The 26,410-nt window shown below is 38.6% G+C and overlaps 1 protein-coding gene across 16 annotated transcripts in view; it reads left to right on the top strand.

The window, feature by feature from the left end:
• Window positions 1-26,410, top strand: part of ZPBP (zona pellucida binding protein) — a 73,116-nt gene that overhangs the window by 4,301 nt on the left and 42,405 nt on the right. For 15 of the 16 annotated variants that reach the window (XR_007922301.2, XR_011383002.1, XR_007922300.2 and 12 more), the window contains exons 3-5: window positions 14,104-14,229; window positions 18,624-18,773; window positions 22,036-22,254. Coding sequence is in view for 2 of the 16 variants with exons in the window: in XM_051853179.2 (XP_051709139.1) it covers window positions 14,104-14,229; window positions 18,624-18,773; window positions 22,036-22,254 (495 nt within the window). In the remaining 14 variants the exon portion in view is untranslated. The remainder of the gene's footprint in view (window positions 1-14,103; window positions 14,230-18,623; window positions 18,774-22,035; window positions 22,255-26,410) is intronic. The other variant, XM_051853180.2, reaches the window with a different exon arrangement.

Raw genomic sequence — 26,410 nt, 5'->3', positions numbered from 1 at the left:
TGTGAGTCCTTTGATTTGTTCTTTTCATGATTGTTTTGGCTATTCTTGGCCCCAGAAATTCTGTATTAATTTTTTAGAATCAACTTGTTAAATTATTCAAAAAGCCTGTTGGGGTTTTAATAGGAATCACATTGAGTGATATTTGGCAACTTAACAGTATTAAATATTCTAACTTTTGGAGCATTGAATATCTTTCTGTTTATTCAGGTCTTACTCATTTTACCTCAGTGTTTTTTTTTTTTTTTTTTTGTAAGTATTAGATTTCTTTTGTGAAGTTCATTCCTATTTTAGTGTTTTGATGGTATTGTAAATGGGAGGATTTAATTTATTTAGCTTTCTATTTTGCTCATTACCAGTGTATAGGAGTACACTTGATATTTTCATATCAGTATATATTACCACCTTCTTTAATTCTTTTATGACCTGTATTTCATTGGGAAGGGAATTCCTTAGGATTTTCTGTTTTCTGTGTATTTTAGAATATCTCATTTGCAATAAAATTTGATTTATTCCTTTCCAGTATTGCTGCTTTTTTTTCTTTTTTTTTTTTTGCTTGTGAGTTTCTTCATCTTAACCTTTGGTTCAGTATTGATAACAGGATATGCTTGTCTTCCTTCTGATATGAGGGGAAAGGAAAGATTTCAGTTTTCATCATTAAGTATGATGTTAGATGTATGTTTTTTATAGATATCTTTTATGACCTTGAGTAAATTCTCTTTTTTTTTTTTTTTTTTTTTAAGATTTATTTATTTGAAAGAGTTACAGAGAGGCAGAGACCGAGGTCGGGGGGAAGGGAAAGAGATCTTCCATCTGCTGGTTAACTTCCCAAGTGGCTGCAGTGGTTGGAGCTGTGCCGATCTGAAGCCAGGAGCCAGGAGCTGCTTCTGGGTCTCCCTTGTAGGTGCAGGGGCCCAAGGGTTTGAACCATCTTCTGCTTTCCCAGGCCATAGTAGAAAGCTGGATCAGAAGTAGAGCAGCCAGGTCTTAAACCAGAGTCCCAGCCCATATAGGATGCTGGCACTTCAGGTGGCAGCTTTACCTGCTAAGCCACAGCGCCGGCCCCTCTTCTATTCTGAGTTTGTTAACTGCTGTTATTGCGAAAGGTGTTGGATTTTGCCAAATGCTTTTTTTATACCTGAGGAGGTTTCATGTGGTTACTCTCTCATATTCTATTAATGTGATGCATTATATTCTTTAATTTTGAACTAACCTTTCGCTCTTGTGATAAATCCTAGTTAACTATGATGTATAACTCCCTTTTTTATGCTGCTGCATTCATTTGCTAGTATTTTTAGTTTTTTTTTTGTCTGCATTCATAAGGAAAAGTGATATGCAGTTTCTTTGTGATGTTTTTGTGTGATATGGTTTTAGGGTGATATTGGCTTCATAGAACATGTTAGGATGTGTTCTCTCCTTTTCAGTTTTTTAGACATCTGTGAAGGTTTGTTGTTAATTCTACTTTGCGAAAATTCATCAGTTAATCCATGTACTTTCCTTTGTGGTAAGTTTTTTGAATACTCATTTAATCACTTCACCTCTTTTAGATCCACTCACATTTTCTCTCTCTTTACAGATTCTGATTAGAAATATGCTGTTTATTGAGGATCACTTGATTGAGAGTTGCTTTTCTCTTGCTGTTTTGAAGATTGGCTCTTTTTTTTTTTTTTTTAAATTAAAGATGTCAGGGTGTGGGTCTGTTTAGGTTTATCCTAATTGGAGTTCATTGAGTTTCTTGGATGCATAGATAAAGGATTTTCATCAATTTGGAATGTTTTTGCCTGCCTTCCTTTCCTTTCCTTTCCTTTCCTTTCCTTTCCTTTCCTTTTTCCTTTTTCCTTTTCCCTTTTCCCTTTTTCCTTTCCTTTCCTTTCCTTTCCTTTCCTTTCCTTTCCTTTCCTTTCCTTTCCTTTCCTTTCCTTTCCTTTCCTTTCCTTTCCTTTCCTTTCCCTTCCCTTCCTTCCTTTCTCTCTCTCTCTCTCTCTCTCTCTCTCTCTCTCTCTCTCTCTCTCTCTCTCTCTCTCTCTTTTTTCCTTATGCTTTCACTCTTCCTGTAACTCTCTTGGTACATACTCTGGTAGCCTGATGATTTCCCTCAGTTCTCTGAGACTCTGTTCATGTATTTCTATTCTTTTGTTTTGTCTGTTTCTTCAACTATTTAATCCCAAATGGACCTATCTTCAAGTTTACTGATTCTTTTCCTTGTTCAAACTGTTGATATTTTCTAGTTTTTCATTTCAGTTATTGTAGTTTTTAATCCAGAATTAACTTCTTGTTTCCTTTTATGTTTTAATCTCATTGTTTATACTCTATTTGGAGAGAGAACATCTCAAGCTTTAGACATGGTTGTCTTTGATTATATTTATTTATTTTTAAAGATTTTTATTTATTTATTTGAGAGGTAGAGTTACAGACAGTGAGAGGTAGAGACAGAGACAAAGGTCTTCCTTCCACTGGTTCATTCCCCAGATGGCCACAATGGCCGGAGCTGTGTGGAACCAAAGCCAGGAGCCAGGTGCTTCTTCCAGGTCTCCCATGCAGGTGCAGAGGCCCAAGCACTTGGCCCCATCTTGCTTTCCCAGGCCATAGCATAGAGCTGGATTGGAATAGGAGCAGCCAGGACTAGAACTGGCACCCATATGGGATGCTGGTGCCGCAGGAGGGGGATTAACCTACTGCGCCACAGTGCCGGCCCCAGTCTTTGATTATATTTTAAATAGCTAACTTTAAGTCTTTGTCCAGTAAGTCTAACATTTGGTCTGTTAGTTTCAGTTGGCTGCTTTTTTTAAAATCTGAATTTTTTTGGTTTTTTTTTTTTTTGCTTGTTTCATATTTTAGTTGAAAACTGTACATTTTAAATAATATGACTTGGCAACTCTGGAAATAAAGTTTTTTTTTCTCCTCCCAGGATGATTTATTTATTTGTTGATTTGCTTACTTTATTAGTGACTTTTTTTTTTTTTGACAGGCAGAGTGGACAGTGAGAGACAGAGAGAAAGGTCTTCCTTTGCCGTTGGTTCACTCTCCAATGACCGCCGCGGCCGGCGCGTTGCGGCCGGCGCGCTGCGGCCGGCGCACGCGCTGATCCAATGGCAGGAGCCAGGAGCCAAGTGCTTTTCCTGGTCTCCCATGGGGTGCAGGGCCCAAGCACCTGGGCCATCCTCCACTGCACTCCCTGGCCACAGCAGAGAGCTGGCCTGGAAGAGGGGCAACTGGGACAGAATCCGGTGCCCCGACCGGGACTAGAACCCAGTGTGCCGGCGCCGCTAGGTGGAGGATTAGCCTAGTGAGCCGCGGCGCCGGCTATTAGTGACTTTTTAAAACTAATTTTATGAATTTTGTGTTCTTTGTCCTGTGCAACCACTGAGTTTTTGGCTCAGTTAGCTTAATTAGGCTAATGATTAAACACTTGGAACCAGTTAGTCTTTTATTCTAGCTGTTGTGACATAGCTTGCATCTTTAGACAGGCAGTTAACAACTCTATCTAAAATACCCTTTATGTGGTGCAAAGCCTTAGTTTCAGTCATTTGTGATAATTTAAGGCCTTGTGGTCTTTACTGAGCATGTGCACAGTTCTGGGCCTGTGCATAGCTCATGCACGTGCTTGGCTTTCTACTTTCCCAGCAGTACATCAGAACTTTGCACAGTTCATGTGAACTATTATTCACCATCTTTTCTGTTCTTGTTTTCTTTTTCAAAGATTTATTTATTTACCTTAAAGTCAGAGTCAGAGAGAAGGAGAGAGAGGGGTCTTCCATCTGCTGGTTCACCCCCAAAGTAGCTGCAATGGCTATAGCTGGGCCAGTGCGAAGGCAGGAGCCAGGATCTTCTTCCAGGTCTCCCATGTGGGCACAGGGACCCAAGTCCCTAGACCATCCTCCTCTGCCCTCACAGGCACACCAGCAGGGAGCCAGATCAGAAGTGAAGAAGCTGGGACTCCAACCTGCCATGCCACAATAGTATCTCCTAGCTTTTATTTTTAAAAATGTTTTTAGTTTAGCATTTTTTCCCCACTAGTTACTCATAGATCAAGTTAAAATAGCTTTGCAAGTGGGGTCTTCCAAGTTTTTGTTAACTTGTCAACAATGAGAACTCTTTTGGCAGGAGTCTTTGAAGGCACTGTAAATCCTGTCTATCCTCTCCAGGATCTGCCAGGCTGCTGCTTCTCATTTTGATTTCAGATTGTTGGCTTTCAAGGCTATCTCAGATCAGTGGAAGTGGGCAAGATAAAATGCTGCACACTCACTCCTCTTCCCAAGCGTTTGGTTTACTGTAGCTGCTGTGACACAGCACCACAGAGTGTAGATTGTACACTGAAGTATAATGTCGCACGGTTCTGGAGGCCACAAGTCCAAAAGCAAGGTGTTGGTGGGATTGGTTCCTCTGGAAGCCATGTGGGAAGAGCCTGTTCCAGGTCTCTTTCCTGGGCTTGTAGGGACCAGCTTCTCCCTTTGCCTCTTCACGTCAGCTTCCTGATGCATTTATTTGTGTGCCCAAGTCTCCCCCTCTTATAAATATGTCAGCTGTATTGGATTTGGACCCAGTCTAATGACTTAATTTTAATTTGATTTCCTTTGTAAGGACGCTGTCTTAAAAAAAGTTCTCGTTTTGAGGTAGTGGAGATTAGCTATTCAATATATGAATTTGGAAAGGGTATGCACAATTAGCCTGTAACACTTATATTCAGTTGTTTTTGAATTAATATTTTCTAGATGGGCAAGAGTATTAGATTGATTATTCTTGGTGCTGAAAAATGCTTATTCTGACAACTTCTGCCTTTTCTCTCATTACTTTTATGAAAGAGATGATTTTTGGAGTTCCTTACTCTGCCATTGTCATTGATTTTATCGACTATCACTTTTAAACCTGATATTATGAAACAATTATCTTTAAATAATTTCCTTTTATTGCTTCATTTTATTGGATAATGTTAAATTTATTATAAACATGGAATAATATTTAAATTCAGTAGATCTTTAATCACAAGTCGATGATTATGTGATATTTTACTAGTTGTGGCATTATAATATGCTCAATATATATGTTGATATATAGTGCCTGAAATTCCTCAGGGTGTGTTGTTTTTTTTTTTTTTTTTTTTTTTTTTTTGTGACACAAGGTATGAGTTTCTGTCTGTTTTAGCCATTTTTCTCTTCTGAGATCCCTTCTTTAGTTTATTTGCCTCTAACTTATTCTTTTCAGTTCAGTTTTCTATTTTTATTCAGTAACATTTTCAGTGAACATTTATTTATATTTTTGTTGTATTTTCAGTTCATCCCATTTCTTGGTGTGTGTGTAAACACCACTTTGTATCTCTCTTTTTGTACATGTTCAGAGATGATCTGTATCAGTTATGAATGGGGATGAAGTTTGGTAACAGGACATAAGCATGCTCAGTCACACTAAGGTGACTTCACCGTGGCTGCTCCAGTGCACACTTTTCCAACAATGCTTTTGGGGTTCTCTTCTTCCACATCCTTACCAGCACAAAATATTTCTCAGCTTTTCCATTTTTGCTAAGCTGGAGATCAAGGTACCTCTACTTATACTTTTGCATCCTATTTTCAAAGGAATTACTTTAATATTATTTTATTCTCATTTAAGGTCCATCATTGATTATCTTTGTTACAAATATCTTCTCGCCAAAGTCACATAGTCCCTATTCTGTGTAGGAGTGAACAGAAATTGATTATAATTAGGAAGTTGTATTAATTATGCTATGTTTGTATTTTATATTAATATAATTTTCTATAATCCAAAGTCATAAAGGTATTGCTTTACAGTTTCTTTAAATAATTATTTACCTGCAAATCTTTAGTTAATCAGGAATTTTTTTTCTATATGGTATGAGATATCAACTTAAGTTAACTTACATATATATTGAGATAATTTTCCACATAATTTATGAATCATCTGTGATTTAAGTGTGCCACTTCTATCTCATAGCAACTTTTTCTACCTATTGGTATAGACCTTCTGTACTTCTCTACCATACTACTCTTTTATTTTGTGTAACTTTTTAATATATCTTGAAACTTTTATTTTTAGTCCTTGCCTCCTCTTTACTTTTTAAAATAGAACCTTTAGTATGAACCTTTAATATGAACCTTTAATCTTGCAAATTTAGAATCAGCATTCAAAAGTCTCTTTTTTATGCAGAAAGTGGTAAAATTTATTTAAAAGGTGAGAAACACACACACAAAGGTGAAAAACATACACACACACATGCACACACAAACACAGGGCAATAGTTAAGGAATAGAGTAGCCAGGAAGGGAAAGGGGTAAGGATGGCAGTAAAGAGACAGTGCCTCAGCACCCTGTCTTCATCCTCGTCTGCAGAGAAAGAGAGCCCCTACCAGTTACCAGCCTCTTTAATGAGGTTGGAAGGGGTGTGATTACATGGTACCGCTCTTACGTTCCAGGTGAAGGGAGATATATTCTGAGAAAGTGGTTACTTGACTGACAAGATAGGCAGATACGATTACATAGTGCCGGGGAGGTGTGGCTTCAAGATTGTGGCTCTAATCTAGCTACCTGCCCTATCCCATGTCATTCCCCTTGCTCAGATTTGCAACACTTATTATTTTTTAATATTTATTTTATTTGTTTAAAAGAGTTACGGGGCGGGGGGAGGAAGAGGGGAAGAGAAACAGAGAGAGGTGTTCCATCTGCTGATTCACTCCCCGAATGGCCACAATGGCCAGGGCTGGGATGGGCCAAAGTCAGGAGCTTCTTCCGAGTCTTCCACCTGTGTGCAGGGGCCCAAGTACATGGGCCATCCTCTACTGGTCTCCCAGGCACTTTAGCAGAGAGCTGGATTGAAAGTAGAGCAGTTGGGACTCTAACTGGCACCCATAAGGATGTTGGTGTTGAAGGTGGTGGCCTCCAACACTTATCCTGAGGGGGTGCTGAGAGATTAGGGCTTGTCAGTTGTCCATGAGTACCTTAGGGTATCCACAGACTTGAGTACTTGCTATGAAATTTGGCCTGAAATGTAGGCTAGGTTGCCCAAAGCGGTGGTCAGATTTTTTTTTAAAAGACTGATATATTTATTTGAAAGGCAGAGTTACAGAGAGAAGGAGAGAGAGAGAGAGAGAGAACAATAATTACTTAATTATTAATTATTTAATTATTGTTAAACACTTCCATCTGCTGGTTTACTCCCCAACTGGCCACAGTGGCTGGAGGTGAGCCAATCTGAAGCCAGGAGCCAGGAGCCTCTTTCAGGTCTCCCACGTGGGTGTAGGGGCCTAAACACTTGTGCCATTGCCTGCTGCTTTCCAAGGCACATTAGCAGGGAGCTGGATCAGAAGTGGAGCATCTGGGACTCAAACTGGTGCCCATATGGCATGCTGGTGCTGCCGGAGGTGGCTTAACCTGCTAAACCACAGCGCTGGCCCCCAGTGGTCAGATTTTTAAAATTAGATTCATGTGACATATCAGGATCTTCTAGTATTATAATACAAGAACTCATTAATAGGTTTTCCTGGCAATAACAGCTTCCAGAGAGAAGTAAGAGAAGATAAGACATGTCTGCCTTAAAGTACAACAGCCTTTATATGACAAAAGCTAAAGCTTTACTTATCTTTTTGCCTTTTGAAGAACTATTTGAGATCTATGGATTCACAAGTATAGGCAGACTTATCTTCCATGTGTACCTCTGAAAATTCAGGAGCTAGAAGTTTAATCCTTGACAAATGTACCCAGCTTGGGCTGTCCTGTAATTTTATGAGGTAGGCAGGCTCAGCAGCACCTGGTAGGGTCCCTTCCATTTAGGCTGCAGTTGGCCCAAGCCTTTAATAAAACAAGTCTCCTGGGGAGATAGGCTGCTCATGACTTTGAGATCTGGTACTTGGAGAATTTTATTACCATACTACATCAGAGCCTTTTTTCACCTGACCTAAATTGATATACTTTCTCAGATCTTGAGTCTGAATCAAAGAGGATGTCAGAGGTGAGGAAGGCTCTCCGATATAGCAACTCAAATGGAGTAAGCTTTAGAGCAGCCTTAGCTGCTGTTTTCGTTCTGAGGAGGGCAATAGGCAATAGTTCAAGCCATGTTTTCAAGGTATCTTGGCAAAATTTAGCCAGGGTTTTCTTAAGACTATGGTTAGTCTTTTAGACTTTACCTGATAACTGAGATCTCCAAGAGGCATGGTGATAAATTCCTAGAGCAGTAGCTACCTGTTTAGTTACTCTTCTTATGGTAGCTTGTACTCCTTTTCCTCCAAATACATGAAAGACTATTTGTACTTTTTGAGACTATTTGTATTAAAGCTCTTCCTCCCAGATGGGTAAAGTCATGAAATTCCTTAATAATCTTGCATTGAAAGGCCGTTGGGAACATAACTATCACCTAAAGTCTGCCATTCACTAACCTCTTCAGTATAACCTCATTGTCAGGCCCATTCTATCTCAGGCTCAATGTAGTAAGGATTTTTAGTTTTCTCTACAAGCTGAGTACTAAAGCCACTTTTAAACCCTGCAGTGCAGCAGCTCTTTCATTCTGTGAAAGGCTTTCTGTTGCTGTTTGGGCCAGTAAGTGAGTTTGTTTCAGGGACCTTAAAAGCCTCATATAAAGGGTTGGATTTCAGCCCAAATCTTGGTATGCGTATACCCTGCTATTCCCATGTGGTTTTTTTTTTTTTTTTTTTTTTTTTTTTTTTTTTTTTTTTTGGTCTGTGATGGCCCTATCCATAACATCATAACTTCTTTTCTCTGTAGTGAAAGAACGTGCTCTTCTGGGCTCAGAATACACCCTAGGTAGTTTACCTCCTTTTAGAAATCTGAGTCTTTGTTGGAGAAACTCTGTATCCCCTTTCTTCTATGTTCTAGATTTAATGAGATGCAAAAGAAAGTATCCTTTAGACAAGGGTTTGGCACAATCAAATAAGTTGGATTGACTGCCTCAGAACAGGCAGAATAGGAGCATTACAAGGAGACTGGCGTGGAGACAAGAGTCTATGTTTGAGAAACTTATCAGTCAAGGGTTGAAGTTTCCATCTAGCATCTGGTTTTATAGGATGCTGCCATGGCAGGATGCCCCCTGGGCTGACCCTGAGGCTGCCATTCTCTGAGCCTGTTGTCTTCCCATAATGGACCATTCCTTCCTCCTCAAGCCTGTGTCTATTGTTAAACACTTGAAATGCTATTTCTACCAATTGTCTGATGGGGTTTGAGGTCCCACAGCTAGTTTCTGAAACTTCCTGCTAATACTGATGCCAGTTGAATATGGAAATGAGGATCAAGCTAAATCTGTCCTGCAGGAGATTCAGGATTGGTATTAGTATAGTTCTTTGTTGTTCTGCTAACTATCCCTGCAGCATGGCTGGATTTTCATCCTTTCCCTGCGTTATCTTGGTTTACGGATTTGATAAAACATTTCCTCTTCCTCGCCAGTACACATGCAACCATGTTGTATCATAGCTGTAAATTTACATGTCTTTTTTGGTGATTCCAGTTAGCTGCATCAACTGGGACTTCCAAAGCCCCTACAGAGAAACCATTAGGATACTGAATTGCCCAGTCATCAGCATGTTTTTGAGCCTCAGCCCAAATATGTTGGTTTTCTTCTTTGGTGCAACAAGTAGATAAAATAGTGTGTAGGTCAGCCCAAGTAAAGATGTAGGCAAAAGTTAGGGCCTGAAACTCCTTAGTATATCTAATAGGTTCTTCTGGAAATCTTCCTAGTTTTTGTTTATATTGAGTTGAGTCAGGGAGGGTGAAAGGGACATGTACTGTAATGGTCCGGTCCTGACTCCATCTCTTAAAGGACAGAGCATATTTGGTAGGTAGGGGGCTCCACTGTGAGTAACTCCAGCTGGACTGTCCTCTGGTAGAGAGGGACAGGAAGGGAAAAAGGTGGAGGCCGTGGAGTGTTAGAAGGTATAGAAGAGTCAGGTATTGAAGGTAAAGGAGAAGATCTAGCATCCTTTTGAGATGACCCTGGCGTTGGAACTGGTTGAGATTGGGATAGTTAGTAATGGGTCACTTATTATATCTATTGATTGTTCCCTTTCCTCTCAGAGAGTAGGGGCATGAAGTAGTCCGTCACATTTTTTATGAGTAAAATGTTGATATAATGCCATAAAAGCCTGTACATAAGCAGTTTCTGACCATATCTATTTTCTACAATATAGGTCAAGTACTGAAATAGTATTAGAATTGAGAGTCCCATTTATTGGCCATGTTTCTCCATTTCCACACTTATATTTTGTCTAAACAGTATTACAGAGGAAACTCAGCTTTTTTAAAATTATACCATTCAATTTAAGAGTTTCCCAGTTATTAAGCGTACATCCTAGGAGTGTGTCCATTTGAATAGATGTAGAATTATCTGTAGCTGAGTCTCTTCATAACCATGCTGCTATTTCTGGAGTGAATTTTATCCTGGGTGGCTCCACCAGTTGTGTGATTGACAGAGTCTAAAGTCCTATTCCAGGTCCTTGCCTTTTACCTAGAGAAGCATTCTTAGTACAGGCACAAAGTGATAGTTTATTTAAAACGTCAGAAAAACTACACAGCGTATTTGAAAGGTGAGAAAACACACACACACATACACACACACACACACTCCTCCCCCCCCACCTCCCCACACATACCTGCCTATAGTTCAGGAAGAGTGGCCAGGAAGAAAAAGGGGTAAGGAGGGCAGTAGACAGACAGTGCCTCAGCATCCTGTCTCGTCCTCATCACAGACAGAATCTAACAATTTTTTAAAAAATTCAGGGATTTTGCCTGTAAAACTGTGTCGATTACACAGGTAAATATGATAAATTGGCATCTTCGAAATTATGAGTGTACACTCTTGAGGATTATGGCATTGTGGTCTGATTTTATTTATTTTGTGAGAAACTGAAAGAATTTCTCACAAAAGCCTCATTTGATTTTAAATGATCTTCTGTTTATTGTTCTCTAAATGTTATCATTTTTCCTATAAGTTGGTTTAATGAACTATGAACGTAGAGCACTATTAGGCATTTTTGCATGTTGATCTTACATTGAGGACCTCTTCTGGACTCACGTGTATTTTCTGTGATTGAAATCCATGCAGAGAGTAGTGGGTGCCAGACAAAGCACACAGTAATGGCATGAGTGTTATCAAAGAAGTCAAAGCACAAGGAATGGATTTGTGCTGAGTTTCTAAAGGTGGGAAGGCATGAGCTGCCTGCCTGAGTGCAACCACAGGCCTGGTGCTGTGTGCTGCTTTGCTGTGGTTAGGAAGGCGGGGGGGGCTGTTTGTAAGGGTGTCGTGGGATGTATATAAAAGACAGGCCAGGGGAAGGAGGGCCAGGAGATCATGCCAAGGAGCGAAGTATGTAGTAAAGAAGTTTCCAAATAAGAAGAGAAATTCAAGTTCAGAAAAATGACATAGAAATAAAAAACGGAACAGCAGGAATTAATGAAGGATGATAAAAGAATAATAGGTTGACTGGGACAAAATTGTCTTAGGAACAGTTAAACAAATTTTTGTCAATTTTTTTCATGAGAATAATGGAAGTCCAAAAAAGTGTTATGAATAAATAAATCTCAAAATTAATATTCTGAATAATTTTGTTATAATAAACCTAAACTGAATAAGTAGTAAAATAAATTTATAAAATAGACTTCATTAAATTAGACTAGTAACCAATTTGATTTGCTACATGCTTGTGAAACAATATTTCTTACTCTGTTGCCAAAAAATAAAATGAACAAAAATTTTTAAGAGTATACAATTTTCCAAAGGGGGAAACTACATATTCTTCCAGATAAAATGTATAGTAGAATATCTACCCATTAATTTATGTGGCACTGTGACTTTAGATGTCTACCTTAATACCCAATACTAAATAATAATGAATACTAAGTATATACATAACAAATGCACGATACTAAAATGAGAAAAGTGGAAAGGATGGTAAGAAAATTATGTAGTTACGTATAGTATTAACACAGTTACAAGGGCCTTAAGGAAATAATTGAAAATTAAATCCAACAGTATATATAAGTAAAAAAGCATAGCCTATTAGATTTATCCAACAAAGTCTATTGATATCAGGCAATCAATTAAACTATTCTAGAAGGGGGCAGGCATTTTGCTTAGGACTTAAGATCCTAGTTGAGACTCCTCCATTTCATATTGGAGTACCTGGGTTCAAGTCCTAGCTCTGCTCCTGAGTGCAGCTTCCTGCTGTGTGTACCTGGGGAGGCAGCATGTGATACTGCAGTGGTTGGGTCCCTGATACCTTTGTAAGGGATCCAGATTGAGTTCCTGGGTCCCAGCTTTTGCCTGGTCAAGCCCTGGCTTGAGAGTGTTTGGGGAGAGAACCAGCAGCTCCCTGTCTTGTCTTTGTCTCTTTAGTGACTAACTAACTAAATATATAATATATCCTATATGATAAAAACACAGTCACCTCAATCAATGTAGAAAAATTAGTTAAAACTCAATACCAATTTAGGATTTTAAAAAACAAGAGTAGAAGGGAGTTTTCTTAAGCTTGTGGATGAATATATATCTAAAATCAATAAACAGCGTGTTTTATGGTGAAACTTTTTTTTTTGACAGGCAGAGTTAGACAGTGAGAGAGAGACACAGAGAGAGTTATAGACAGTGAGAGAGAGACAGAGAGAAAGGTCTTCCTTCCGTTGGTTCACTCCCCTAATGGCCGCCACGGCTGGTGCTGCACCGATCCAAAGCCAGGAGCTTCCTCCTGGTTTCCCATGCGGGTGCAGGGACCCAAGCACTTGGGCCATCTTCCACTGCACTCCCGGGCCACAGCAGAGAGCTGGCCTGGAAGAGCAGCAACTGGGACAGAATCCGGCACCCTGACTGGCGCTGCAGGCGGAGGATTAGCCAAGTGAGCCGCGGTGCCGGCTGAACATTTTGATTCTTTTTTTTTTTTTTTTTTTTTTTTTTTTTTGACAGGCAGACTGGACAGTGAGAGAGAGAGACAGATAGAAAGGTCTTCCTTTACCGTTGGTTCACCCTCCAATGGCCGCTGCGGCTGGTGCACTGCGCTGATCTGATGGCAGGAGCCAGGTACTTCTCCTGGTCTCCCATGGGGTGCAGGGCCCAAGCACTTGGGCCGTCCTCCACTGCACTCCCTGGCCACAGCAGAGAGCTGGCCTGGAAGAGGGGCAACCGGGACAGAATCTGGCGCCCCGACCAGGGCTAGAACCTGGTGTGCCGGCGCCGCAAGGCGGAGGATTAGCCTAGTGAGCCACGGCGCTGGCTTGATTTTTAATAATATTATATACCTCATAAAAAACTGGAAGAGAAAACTTGGCAGGTACAAACACAAAGAAATGGGGAAACTGGTGGCCTGGTTTAATCAGTTTATGCTGTGTGTATGTATTGAAATATTGCACTACATCCCATAAAAATGTGATGTATTACATGTCATTCAAACATTTAAAAATATAATAATTGAGTGACTTTTATTTTACTAGATCAAAAAAAGTGTTTGCATGTGGTAAGTCATTGAAGAGTAATCGTCCAGTTTCTGAACCGTTTCTAAGTGTTTACCTAGGAGATGAACGCAAAGTAATTGAATCTTTACTGTGTTCCTTTTTTAGCTCCTAAGGAATAATATTTTTTGGATAATTAACAGGATTCTTTAAAGTTTAAAGAAAATTAAAATGAAATTCTTTAGTATTTAAAACTAAAGCTCATATTTGTGGACTCTGTATTCACATTATAATCTTTTACTCATTATGTTGAACTGCATTACTGTGCATAATATATTTTTCCTCTATAAGTTCTGTTCGGGTTTGATGTCATTATAAAACAGATAAAATTCTATGTCTAATAATCTTAATACTTTACAATTGAAACAATATTATAAGAATAAAAAGGTTATGTGAGTTCTGAATAAAAAGGACCAATATATCTCAGATTGAAGACACACACATACACATACACAAATACAGATAAAATCTATCATATATTTTTAATGTTAGTTGTGTAGAATACAGTAGAATTTAGTTGCTGATATCAATTAATAGAAACAATAATCCAAATAAATCCTATAAAGGCATGTAACCTAAACTATGAAAATTTAAGGCATTATAGAGTGAGAAAGAGCATAAATATCATTGGAACATTTTAATATTGTATTTTCAGTGAAAGTATATGTTATGCTCCATCAAAAGAGTCCACATGTGTTATGTGTAACCCAACGATTGCGAAATTCTGAGCTGATAGACCCATCATTCCAATGGCATGGGCCAAGAGGAAAAATTATTTCAGGTAGGATTTTGTTTCAATTGTTGTTATTAAATAGCTACATCTGAAATGCACTCAGACAAAAATATTTGTATCTTTTATGTTTGCCTACTCCCTCAGTTTTTTTTCTTATAATTTCTTCTTGGAGCTTGTGATAGCATTTTTCAAATCTCTTAATTGGATTTAGGGACATACTAGAAGACTAACCTGTTTGATGAATTCTCTGAGCATCTTTATTCCAAAACAAGTCACTTTTGTCACATAGAAATTGCTATTCGTATGACTGATGTTATTGACATTTATTTTAAATGCATATTTTACTTTTATAATAACTTAATTTGGTAACAGCTGATTTTTTAATGGGGCAGTTAAAAATACATAGATTTGTATAGTTAGTTTATTTTGTTGCCTTGCTAAAACACAGAGCAGTAAGTTTTATTCTGAAGTTCAGTTCAGTGAAGCACCTACTCATTTTTGCATCCCCTCCACAGTTACCTTTTTTGTCTTATTTACTTTGTCCCCACCCTTCCCCTTCCTTCCCCTCCCCTTTCCTCTTCTGTCTTCTCCTGTCCTCTCTTTTCTCCTCTCTGTCTGTCTCTTGTTCAATCATTTTTATTTATAAAAGTAAAGCATTTCTTGGCACAACTTCCATACCTCTAACTACAACACCTAATATTAGTTGGATGAATTAACGCTTTCTGGTCTGGCGATTTCCCCACTTTCCTGAATGTTTACCCAGACACATATAAGCACTTGTTGGCATACATTTTTGGTTTTCCCCCTTTCTCTGACATTTTAAAAATCAATACCATAGGTTATATTTTATCCTATCTTAGCATTTTATTATAAAGAATCTGATATGTAATATATATAAAATATATTAAATTTTCTGAAGCATATTAAAACCAATATTCTTGAGCCTGCTACACAGGCTAACACATGTTATTACCAAGACTATTGGACTTTTCTGTAAGCTGTTTTCAATCCCAGTCCTCTGTCTCCAGTGTCCCTCAGGTAGATACCATCCTGAACTTCTGCACTATTATTGTATTTTAGTTTATTCTGTTATTGTGAATTTTCTTCTTTTATTTATTTATTTATTTGAAAGAGTTACACAGAGAAAGAAGGAGAGGCAGGGAGAGAGGTCTTCCATCCGCTGGTTCACTCCCCAAGTGGCCACAACGACCGGAGCTACGCTCATCCAAAGCTAGGAGTCAGGAGCGTCTTCCGGGTCTCCCACATGGGTGCAGGGGCCCAAGGACTTGGACTGTCTTCTACTGCTTTCCCAGGCCATAGCAGAGAGCTAGATTGGAAGTGGAGCAGCCGGGACTCGAACTGGTGTCCATATGGGATGCAGGCGGTGGCTTTACCCACTATGCCACAGCGCCAGCCCCTATTGTGAATTTATTCACATTTTTCTACCTCACCCCAGGTTTATTCGGGTATGATTGACAGAAACTGTATGTATTTAAGGTATATAGTGTGATATTTGATATCAGTGTCATTGTGAAATGATTACCACAATTAAGCTATTAACATAAATAACCCATTTTATGTCACGTTTTGTGTGTGGTGAGAACACTTGGTATCTACCTTCTTAGCAAATATCAAGTATGTACTACTTTCTTGAGAACTTGTTTGGAGGCTCTAGCAGGGGAGCACAGCTACTTGTAGACCCTTGACCCAAGACCGGTCCTCCTCTAGCGGAGAAGGTCGTCCTTTTCAACTGAGCACGCAGCTTGTCCTCCGACGGGGACACCCGCCTAGCCAGCCAGATCAGCCGTATCTATCCTGGCAATCAGTGGGGTGACAGATGTCGCAGCCAGATGGCCCTCCCATCCTGCACTACATTCTTCACTGTAATCACTATTAGGTCTCCAGTACTTATTGAACTTTTACTTTCCCCAGCACTAAGTCTATGCAGCGATCATTCCACTATTTTCGTGAATTCATGGTTTTTAGATTCCACTTAAGGATCTGATAATTGATCTCTGTTAAATGATATTATATAAGGTAGATTTTTATATTTGTATGAAATTCTCTGGATATAGTTTAAAAAAACATCATTTTTTACTTTTTGAAAAAATAATGGGTATTTTACTGTAGATCATATTGTATTAACTTTCTTTTTTTTTTAAATATTTATTTATCTATTTGAAAGGGGGAGTTATAGAGGCAGAGAGAAAGGTCTTCCATCTGCTGGTTCACTCCCTAAATGGCCACAACGGCTGGGGCTGGACTGATCCGAAGCTAGGAGCCTGGAGTGTCTTCCAGGTCTCCCACACATGTGCAGTGGCCCAAGGACTTGGGCCATCTTCTACTGCTTTCCTAGGCCATAGCAGAGAGCTAGATCGGAAGTGGAGCAGCTGGGACTCGAACCAGCTCCCTTATAGGATGCTGGCACTGCAGGCAGCAGCTGTACCCATTTCACCACAGTCCTGGCCCTTGATTCAACCTTCTAACTCTCATAATATTTTAAATTGTAATATACATGTAAATCTGTACTTTAAACAGTTCTTAATTGATATTTCTGCCACGGGGAACTTTGGTTTCAAATCATGGCCAGGGAACACGTAGCCTCATCGATGACATGATACTCCAATGTGATTCTTGTGAAACTTATGAGCATCTTTTATCATGTTATGTGGTGTTTGTTTCTTCTGAAATATATTTCAAGAACTTGCAAACTTTTAGTCTGTTCTAGGAAAGAGTCAGCATGTTATGATAAATATGCAGTCTTTCATCAAAAGATATTCATTAAGAAATGTTAACAGAAATGTATTCTAAATTTGTATCACATTCTTCAGCTTCATTTAAGATACAGAAATGGGAGTTCTCAAAGCATTAATGGTTTATGTAAATTACTTAAGGGTGGGTATACGCATCTGTTAATTTCTCCTTCAGTGTCTGAAGCAAGATGTTTTTCTTCATTTTCCTTTATCTTTAATTTATTTGAGAGGCAGAGAGAGAGGTAGTAAAATTTCTCATCTGCTGGTTCATTCCTTAAATGTCTGTCCCAGCTGGGACGGGAGCCAGGAGTGGCAAAAAGCCAAAAGCCAGGAGCCAGGAACTCAGTCTTGCTTTCCATTTTGGTAGCAGAGACCAAACCACCTGAGATGTCACCTGCTGCCTCCTAGGATCGTAGTAGGAAGCTAGAATCAGGAGTAGAGCTGGGCCTTGAACCCAGGTACTTTGATATGGTTTGCAGACATCTGTACTGGGGTCTTATCCACTGTGTCACATGTCCATCCCATGAAGCAGGGTTTGCTTGTATTGGAGACTCAATAAATGTTTATTGAACAAGTGAATAATGAAAATTTCATTACTTAGAAAACTCTTGTTTTGGAGAAATAATTCAACTTAAAATTTATAAGCAACAAATTATTATTTAAATGAAAATATTTCTTCAGGTAGTACTTCCAGTTCCAGTGAAAAAAATATAAAGTTATTGACTAAGCAAATTTTAATATCTAAGGACTTTTATAATGTGAAGCTATGAAGGTGAAGAATGGCAGTTTACTTGCATAATGATTGATCTTTTTTTTCCCCAAGTATTTTAACATCCTTGTATTTGCTACCCTATGAGATAGACTGTCTTATGTTACAATTCTTTATTGTACAAATGAAGGGGCCTGACACCAGGAAGATTAAGTAGTTACCCAAGGTTATGCAGTTTGTGAGAGAAAAAGGTAGTCGTCAAATGCAGGCCTTGATGCCTGAAAGCAGGCGTAGTTTCTTTTCACAGCCCAGCATTCTCCCAGTGTGACATTCACGAAACGAGGCTTGTGCAGCAGAAAGGGAGCTCTCATCCCACTGTGGTTCCCAGCACTGCACCTCCCTGATGTGTGGCCTTGGGCAAGTCAGATGATCTAATGTCCTATGTTTTGCATTCTGCAACCCTCAAGGTTGTAACCCAACTTCCACTCTCTGTTATATGTAGTGACAACAAGTATCTAGCTGTCAGTAATTACATTGTCATAGCTTTTGTTCTGGGTGTACTATTTTACATTGCACATGAAGTTTACTGAGGCCATAACTCATCATTAATGTGTGTGTATGTGTGTGTATGATATGTAGTTTGAAAATACAATGCATGAAATGCATGTTATATGTACATGCACATATAATGTTTGTATGTATTTGTTTATATATGTACTGTATTTTGGAAAGTGCACAGTTCAGTGCAAGGATCAGATTAGCAGCACATTATGTACCTGTTATTTTTGGTCTGGTAGATGCTAGAAGGTCATCCTGGCACCCACTGCTAGCAGGCATCGAGCAGTGGCTAGCTGGGTCATCCACAACCTCTTCGTAGCATAGGTACATTTTGATTGCTAAACTCTGCATAGTAAATATTTTGCTATTTTATGTCTCATGTGACTTAAGGCACTTATCACTGTATCTTTTTCCTCTGTTAGAAAACAGCACTGCGCAAATAACATCCACAGGAAGCCTTGTATTCCAGAACTTCGAGGAGAGCATGAGTGGAGTTTATACGTGTTTCCTTGAGTATAAGCCTACTGTGGAAGAAATTGTTAAAAATATTCAACTAAAATATGTTATATATGGTAAGAAGTGAATTTGTTGTGTTTTAACTTAATGTTTTAAAATATTTGAATATTTTAACAGAGTTGTTTTGAAGAAACTTTGCTATTTTTAGTCTCTTTCAATTAGAAGGTTACTGCCTGCTCATATTCCACGAAGTACTTTGGAGGGGGTGTGTGGCGAGGGCACAGGACGGCTAACTGGTCAGAGTGTTATTTTCCCCAGAGGTTACAGAACATACACAGACACATTCAAGTCCATGAGCGAAAATAGAGGGTGTCAAAAAAGCAAATTTTCAAATTATTATAAAATTGCTCATGCTTATTTTAAATATGATTGTTATTCATTACATTTTATGTGATACTAATTTCTCTGCTTCTGAGAAAGATAGTGTCTACATCATATTTACATAAGAGGTGAATGTGTCAGATATTAAAATTTATTAAATGTAAAAGTAGATAAATATTTAAAAATATCCCGGATATCTAAAGAGAGAGCTCAGCTTATTTATTTATTTATTTACTTGAGAGGTAGGGTTATAGACAGGGAGAAGCAGACAGAAATGTCTTCCATCTGCTGGTTCAGTCTCCAAATGGCCTCAACAGCCAGAGGTGGGCCATTCTGAGCCGCGAGCTTCTTCTGGGTCTCCCATGCGGGTGCAGGGGTCTGAACACCTGGGCCATCTTCTGCTGCTTTCCTAGGCCATAGCAGAGAGGTGGATCAGAAGTGGAGCAGCTGAGACTTGAACCAGCACCCAGATGGGATGCCGGCACTGCAGGTGGAGGCTTAGGGCACTATACCACAGTGCTGGCCCCAGTTCAGCTTTTTTTTTTTTTTTAATAAGAAATTATATTAACTCTGTTAAGGCTTAGTCTGCATTTTTAATCACTCATGTTTATTCATTGTTATATAGCCACTTCAAAATCGTTCACTGAAGCATATTCCCAAAAGCTAACACGTGTAAAGTTGCCTCACATGGGTGCAATTTTGTAGTAATGATAATGAGAACTCGTATTTACTGAACCCTTGCTGGGTACCAGGCAATACTGTTTATTACATGAAATCATTACAACAAACAACACAGGTTTACATTGTGTGCTTTCTTTTTTTTTTTTTTTTTTTAAAGATTTATTTATTTATTTGAAAGAGTTACACAGAGGAGGAAAGGCAGAGAGAGAGGTCTTCCATCCACTGGTTCTCTCCCCAGTTGGCCACAACGGCCGGAGCTGAGCCAATCCAAAGTCAGGAGTCAGGAGCTTCTTCTGGGTCTCCTACACAGGTGTATGGGTCCAAGGACTTGGGCTGTCTTTTACTGCTTTCCCAGGCCATAGCAGAGAGCTAGATCGGAAGTGGAGCAGCCAGGACTTGAACCGGCGCCCATATGGGATGCTGGCACTGCAGGCGATGGCTTTACCCCCTACATCACAGTGCTGACCCCTACATTGTGCTTTCTAATGCAAGGCATTGTTCTAAGTGCTTTATTTGTATGAAGCTTACCAGTCTCACAACAAGCCTGTCTAGTAGATACTGATTTTTTGGTCTTGCATAGATGAAGAAGCCTGGGCCCAGAGCAGTTAATGTGACTTGCTCAAAACCATAGCGTGTGAAAGGGGCTCAGATTTGAATCCAGGAGTTCTGCTTCTCGTGGTACTATTCTTATCCTTTTTGATATCCTGCTTCACACCACACCACTATTATGTAGATGCCAGCAGAATGCGACCCCAGTTAAAAAACTCAGAATTTGGAGATTTGCTCTTTTTAAGCCGATAACAAATCATGTCACTCATTCTGTTTCATTATAACTGCCCACTTTAATCCTTCTCGTGGCTACCTCGTATTCCAGAGTTTATCAGCAAATATTCCTTAGTTGAGGATTTAGTTTGTTTTGTATTTTCCTTACTTCAAACAGTGCTAGATGGAAGATTTAAATATCTGTTTGTCTAGCTGTCATTTCTCTGTACACACACACTCTTTTATTTTGTAGGTGAAGTTGTTAGTATTTCTGTAAGATGAATTCTGTAAAGGAAAACCCAGGACATCCCCAGTGTTGTCCTGTAAGTAGTATACCAGTTTAGCTTCCTAACATCGTGGATGGAACCTCGGTGCCTGAAACACCTCTAATGTAATATTTTGCACTATTTCTGCTTTTGTGTTAATAATGGCATTTCATGACTTTAAATGTATTTTTTGTCTTTTGTAGCTTATTTGAAGTTTGATATTTATGTAAGCTGTGTGTGTGTTCTAATAGCTCTTGAGAGATGTAGATATTTAAATGTGTAGCTTGTTGATACCCATTTTGTATTGTATATATTTTGTATTCTGTATTTTGTTTTCCTTTAGTTTATTGACCTTTTGTAATCCTAAGTAAAACATAATTTGAAATGTCAAAGTTTTGTATTATCCACAAGTGGTATTTTCTTTTTGGATCATGTTTTTTTATTTTGTTGAGCAAGATATTTACCATCCCTTAGATTATAAGAATTGACTTGACTTATAGGTAAATCATAAGTGACCTTCAAGCATTTTAGGAAATTATAAAAGCAGAATGATATGCAGTATTATCAGTTTCAATTTGGAAAGTTGATGGGTGAAACTCATTACTTTAATATTCACATTCTTAATTATTAGTAACTTTGAGCATTTTAAAAATATTTCTATTACCCAACTGATTATATAACTCCATTTTCTGATTTTTGGTATCATTATAGAATTGTTTTCATTTTATATTGTTTATATCACTTGAGTAAGGTTTTGGGATGGGCAAGATTGTATTTCTCAGTTCTGGATGTTGTTCTGGGATTCAGCAAAATTATTTGTAAATTAATTGGGAAGCTTTCTAAACAGCAAGTATATGACTGTAATTTCTTTGACAGTGGGTGTTTAAACTTAGAGAACTGTCACAGTTGAGTTTCAGCAGTGGATCATAGTAGCTAGGAGCCTTGGCTCTGGGGCCAGTGTCCATAGGTTAAAGTCATAATTTTGATAGCATAGACATTATCCAATGTGTGACATAATCCCTGTCTCCTTCAATTTCTACATTTTGGGAATAAAAGTAATACCAATCTTAAATGGTGTTAGGAAGTTTACATGATTGACTGTTAAATTCCTGTAGTAATGTTTGACAGTTAGCAGTGGCTGGGTAAGTATTTTTTCAATAAAACTAAATATAACTGTATATAAATATGTAATATGAATTTATCCCAAATAATGATTTCTTTTCAATAGTTTCACTCTGTTTGAATTGCTTAAATAACTGTGTTTTTGTCTTTCTTTAATTTTTTATAGCTTATCGTGAACCTCATTATTATTACCAGTTCACAGCTCGATATCATGCAGCTCCCTGCAATAGTATCTATAATATTTCTTTTGAGAAGAAACTTCTTCAGATTTTAAGTAAATTGGTTCTTGACCTTTCCTGTGAAATTGCATTACTTAAATCTGAATGCCATCGTGTTAAAATGCAAAGAGCTGGTTTGCAAAATGAATTGTTCTTTACATTTTCAGGTAAATATAGATAATTTTTTATAGAAAAACAAATTGAGAGCACATAACTAATTCTAAAGACTTTTTAAAATTAACAAAAGCCTTTTGAGAATATAAATGTTGAAAATCTGGGTATATTACATTCTCTACTTTGATTTAGTGCTAAAAACTGTCAAATAAAGTTGTGCTGATTCATGCATTTAATGAAAAGTATGTTCCCTCAAATAACTTAACTCTCACTATGATAATTTACTAAAGAATGGAATTTACTAAGCGTGTTATAATAAGATGAGTTAGTATCATAAAGGAACCATAGGACTGAATGAGCTTTCCTTAAGTGTAATATAGTCTAGTATATTTTGGAAACAAATAATTGGACTTGCTATATAAGGACTTTAGATTTATAAATTATCTGATTATGAAAGAGCATTGAAGAACAGCTGTCTATGAGCTTTTTTCTTTTTTTCATTCATTTGAGAGGCATAAAGACAGAGGGAGAGACAGAGATAAAGGTCTTCCATCCTCTAGTTCACTTTCCAAACGGCTGCAAAGGCACTAACTGAGCTGATTTGAAGTCAGGAACCAGAACCTTCCCCTGGGTCTCCCATGTGGGTGCAGGGGCCCAAGCCCCTGGGTCACCTTCCACTGCTTTCCCAGGCCATAAGCAGAGAAATGGAGCAGAAGAACGACAGCCAGGACATGAACTGGTACCCACATGGGATGCTGGCGCTGCAGGTGGGGGCTTGGCCCATTATGCCACAGTGTCAGCCTCTGGCCGTGAACATTTAAACATTTCAGTGGCAATAGAGTGCCCCCATTTCATTTCAGATTCTGTTGCTGGCTACTTCCCATTCTTTTCTATTTTTCCTTTAGTCCTCTGCTGTTGGTGTTTTGTTATACTTACCCATTTTCCTGACTTCCCTCTCCTACTCCCTCCCTCTCTCCCTTCTCTGTCTCTCTCCTTTTGTCATCTAGGATTGATTTTTTTAAGGACACAGTCCAGCGCCATGGCAGGTAAAGCCACCGCCTGCAGTACTGGCATTTCATGTGGGTGCTGGTTTGCGTCCCGGCTACTCCACTTCCCATCCAGCTTTCTGCTTTGGCCTGGGAAAGCAGTAGATGATGGCCCAAGTGCCACCTAGAGGGGGCTCCTGGTTCCTGGCTTTGGATCAGTGCAGCTCTGGCCCTTGCGGCCATCTGGGGAGTGACCAGCAAATGGAGGACCTCTCCTTTCTCTCTCTCCCTCTCTCTCTCTCTGCCTCTGCCTCTCTGTAACTCTGCCTTTCAAATAAATAAATAAATCTTTAAAAAAGTCACAGTTGAGAGACATGAAGCTTTAAGAAAAAAGATTGAGAAGTTTAAACTGATTTTCACTGTGTTTTATTATCTTTACTACTTTGTCTTCTCACAAGCCAAACAAAACAAACAAAAGAAGGGTTTTCCTTGCCCCTGAAACAGTGGTCTCTTAAGCTCTTCAGACCCATTAGTAGCATTTAAAGGAGCTACATTGTGTTTGTTTCCTGGACTGTTTAGTAGTTCAACAAGTCCTTAGAAAACCTACAGGTATACTTGAACCCATAAGAGAAAAGATAATATCCAATAGAAATGAGGCATTGCAGACTTGATTTGCATTTCTCTAATGACTAATATTGTTGAGCATTTTTTTTCATGTGCTTGTTGGGTATTCTTATATCTTCTTCAGAGAAATGTCTGTTCAAGCTGTTTGCCAATTTTTCAGTTGAATTGCATGTCATTTTATGTTGAATTCTGATATTCTGGATACTAGCTTTTTGTTAGATATGTGGTTTGCAAATTGGCTCTTCAATTTTGTAGACTGTCTTCTCACTTTCTTCATAGTTTCCTCTGATGTACAATTTTAATTTAGGTGAATTTCTGTCTTTAAATTGATATGCCTAACTGTTGAGGCTAACACTGATTACTGCTGTGGTTGGGCTGCCATCTACCCAATTTGTTGCTGTTTTGTATTTGTTACCTCTCCCCCTTTCTTTTTTCTACTTTTTCTCATTTTTAATCCAACATTTTTTCAGATTCCATTTCTCTTAGCTTATGAATTCTGAAGTTCAGTTTGTTTATTATACCAAAAGGTATGTATCTAAAAACCCATTGCCAACTCTGCAGTTATTAGTATTTACCCTTTTAGCAGTTTTAGCTCTTATATTTAAGTCTAAGATCCATTTGGATCTACTTTTTGTATGAGGATGAGGTGTAGGTCCAGCCTCATACTTTTACTTGTAAGTCTCCTGTTCCCAGGTACTGTGTGTTGAATAAATTGTTCTCTGTACATTGAGTGGTCCTGACACTCTTATTGAAAGGCAGTTAGCCACAGATATATGAGTTTATTTTTAATTCATTGTTTTATAATTCTGTCCTATGCCAGTACCACACCATTTTGTGTAGTGTAGCTTTTTACCAAGGTTTGAAGTAAGGAAGTAAGAATCCTCCAATTTTACCCTCTTTTTTGATGTTGTTTTGATAATTTGAGGTTCGATGTAATTCTGAATAGTTTTAGAATCTACTTCTCCATTTCTGCCAATAGGTAGGCCATTGGGTTTTTGATGTGTGAAATCTCTGTGTGGCTTTGGATTATTTCTGGCACATTCACAACGTTAATTCTTCCATTCTGTGGGTGCAGAGTGTCTTTTGGACTTAATTTCTTTTAGCTATGGTTGGTAGTTTTCAGCATGTAAGTTGACATATACCTCTTGGCAGATTTATTCTTAAATATTCCCAAATTCTGCCTCCATTATTTTATAACACTACTGTCATTTATTTCACTTTTATTTGAGATTTAGTACCAAATAAATTATTTCTGTTATTATTTTGAACAAGCTGTTATCTGTTAGACCAATCAAAATAATAGGTTTTATTTTTACCTTCTTTTACTCTTTGTCTAGTGCTTTCTTTATTTATTTATAAATCTGAATGTTTGACCTATTATTTTCCTTCTCTCTCAAGAACATCTTTTTCTGTTTGTTTTTAATATTTATTTGTTTATTTGAGAAGCAGAGTTACAGAGAGAGCGAGAGAGGATGTGTTCCGTCTGCTGGTTCACTCCCCAAATGGCCGCAATGGCCAGAGCTGGGCTGATCCAAAACCGGGAGCCAGGAGCTTCTTCCAGGTCTCCCACATGGGTGCAGGGGCCCAAGCACTTGGGCCATCTTCCACTGCTTTCCCAGGCCATAGCAGAGAGCTGTATCAAAAGAGGAGCAGCCAGGACACCAACTGGCACCCATATGGGATACTGGTGGAAGTGGAGGCTTAGCCTATTACTACACAGTGCAGGCCACAGGTCTGCTGCACTTCAGATTCAGCTCTCTCCTAATGCACCTGGAAAAGCAGTGGAATGTGGCCCAAGTCCTTGGGCTCCTGCATCCACATGGAAGACCAGGATGATGCTCCTGGCTTCTGGCTTTGTTGTAGCCATTCCAGTGGATGGAAGATCAGTCAATCATTCTCTCCCTCCCCCTTTCTCCCTTCCTTTCTCTTTTCCTCTCCCTCTCTCTCTCCCCTCTTCTCCCTCCTTCCCTCCCTCCCTTTCTCCCTTTCTCCATTCCTCTCTCTCTACCCCTCTCTCTCTTTCAGTCTCCTGCCCTCCCTCCACCTCCCCCCCCCCCGTAACTGCCTTTTTCAAATAAGTAGAAAGTCAATCTTTATAAAAATAAGAAATGAATTAAATAGATTTTTAATGTGAGACCTTTTGGTTTATCTTGCTAGGACTTGACTTCTGCCACAACCCCACCTCTTCCTTTTCCACTGTTGTTATCATGGCTTATTTTATCCTGAAAATTTGCAACTAGAGATTAAGAGTTGAGTTACATGACCCACATTGTGTTATATATAGGCAAAACATTGAATTAATACAAACCCCTATTTTTATATGCATATATATGTTATAAAAGTTGAAGTAATTCTGTTAATATTTAAACACTCAATAGCCAAACATTAATTATCAAGAAAGTTGATTAATTCTTAAGTTCACTGTAGAAATGATGTTTTCTTGGCCTTGGGTGTTTTGCTGAAGAAGAATGATTTGGCATTAGGAAATTCGTTAATTTTTTTAGTGGAAGAGAAATATTAAATAAATGATATATTCAGTTTTTTGAAAGCCAGTTTAAATGTTGTAATACAGTGTATGCCCCATGATGAAATATATTTT

Source organism: Oryctolagus cuniculus, chromosome 16, assembly GCF_964237555.1.
Source record: "Oryctolagus cuniculus chromosome 16, mOryCun1.1, whole genome shotgun sequence".
Classification (NCBI taxonomy): domain Eukaryota; kingdom Metazoa; phylum Chordata; class Mammalia; order Lagomorpha; family Leporidae; genus Oryctolagus; species Oryctolagus cuniculus.
Note: the sequence above shows the minus strand (reverse complement) of the source record. Positions and strands in the feature narration are given on the sequence as shown.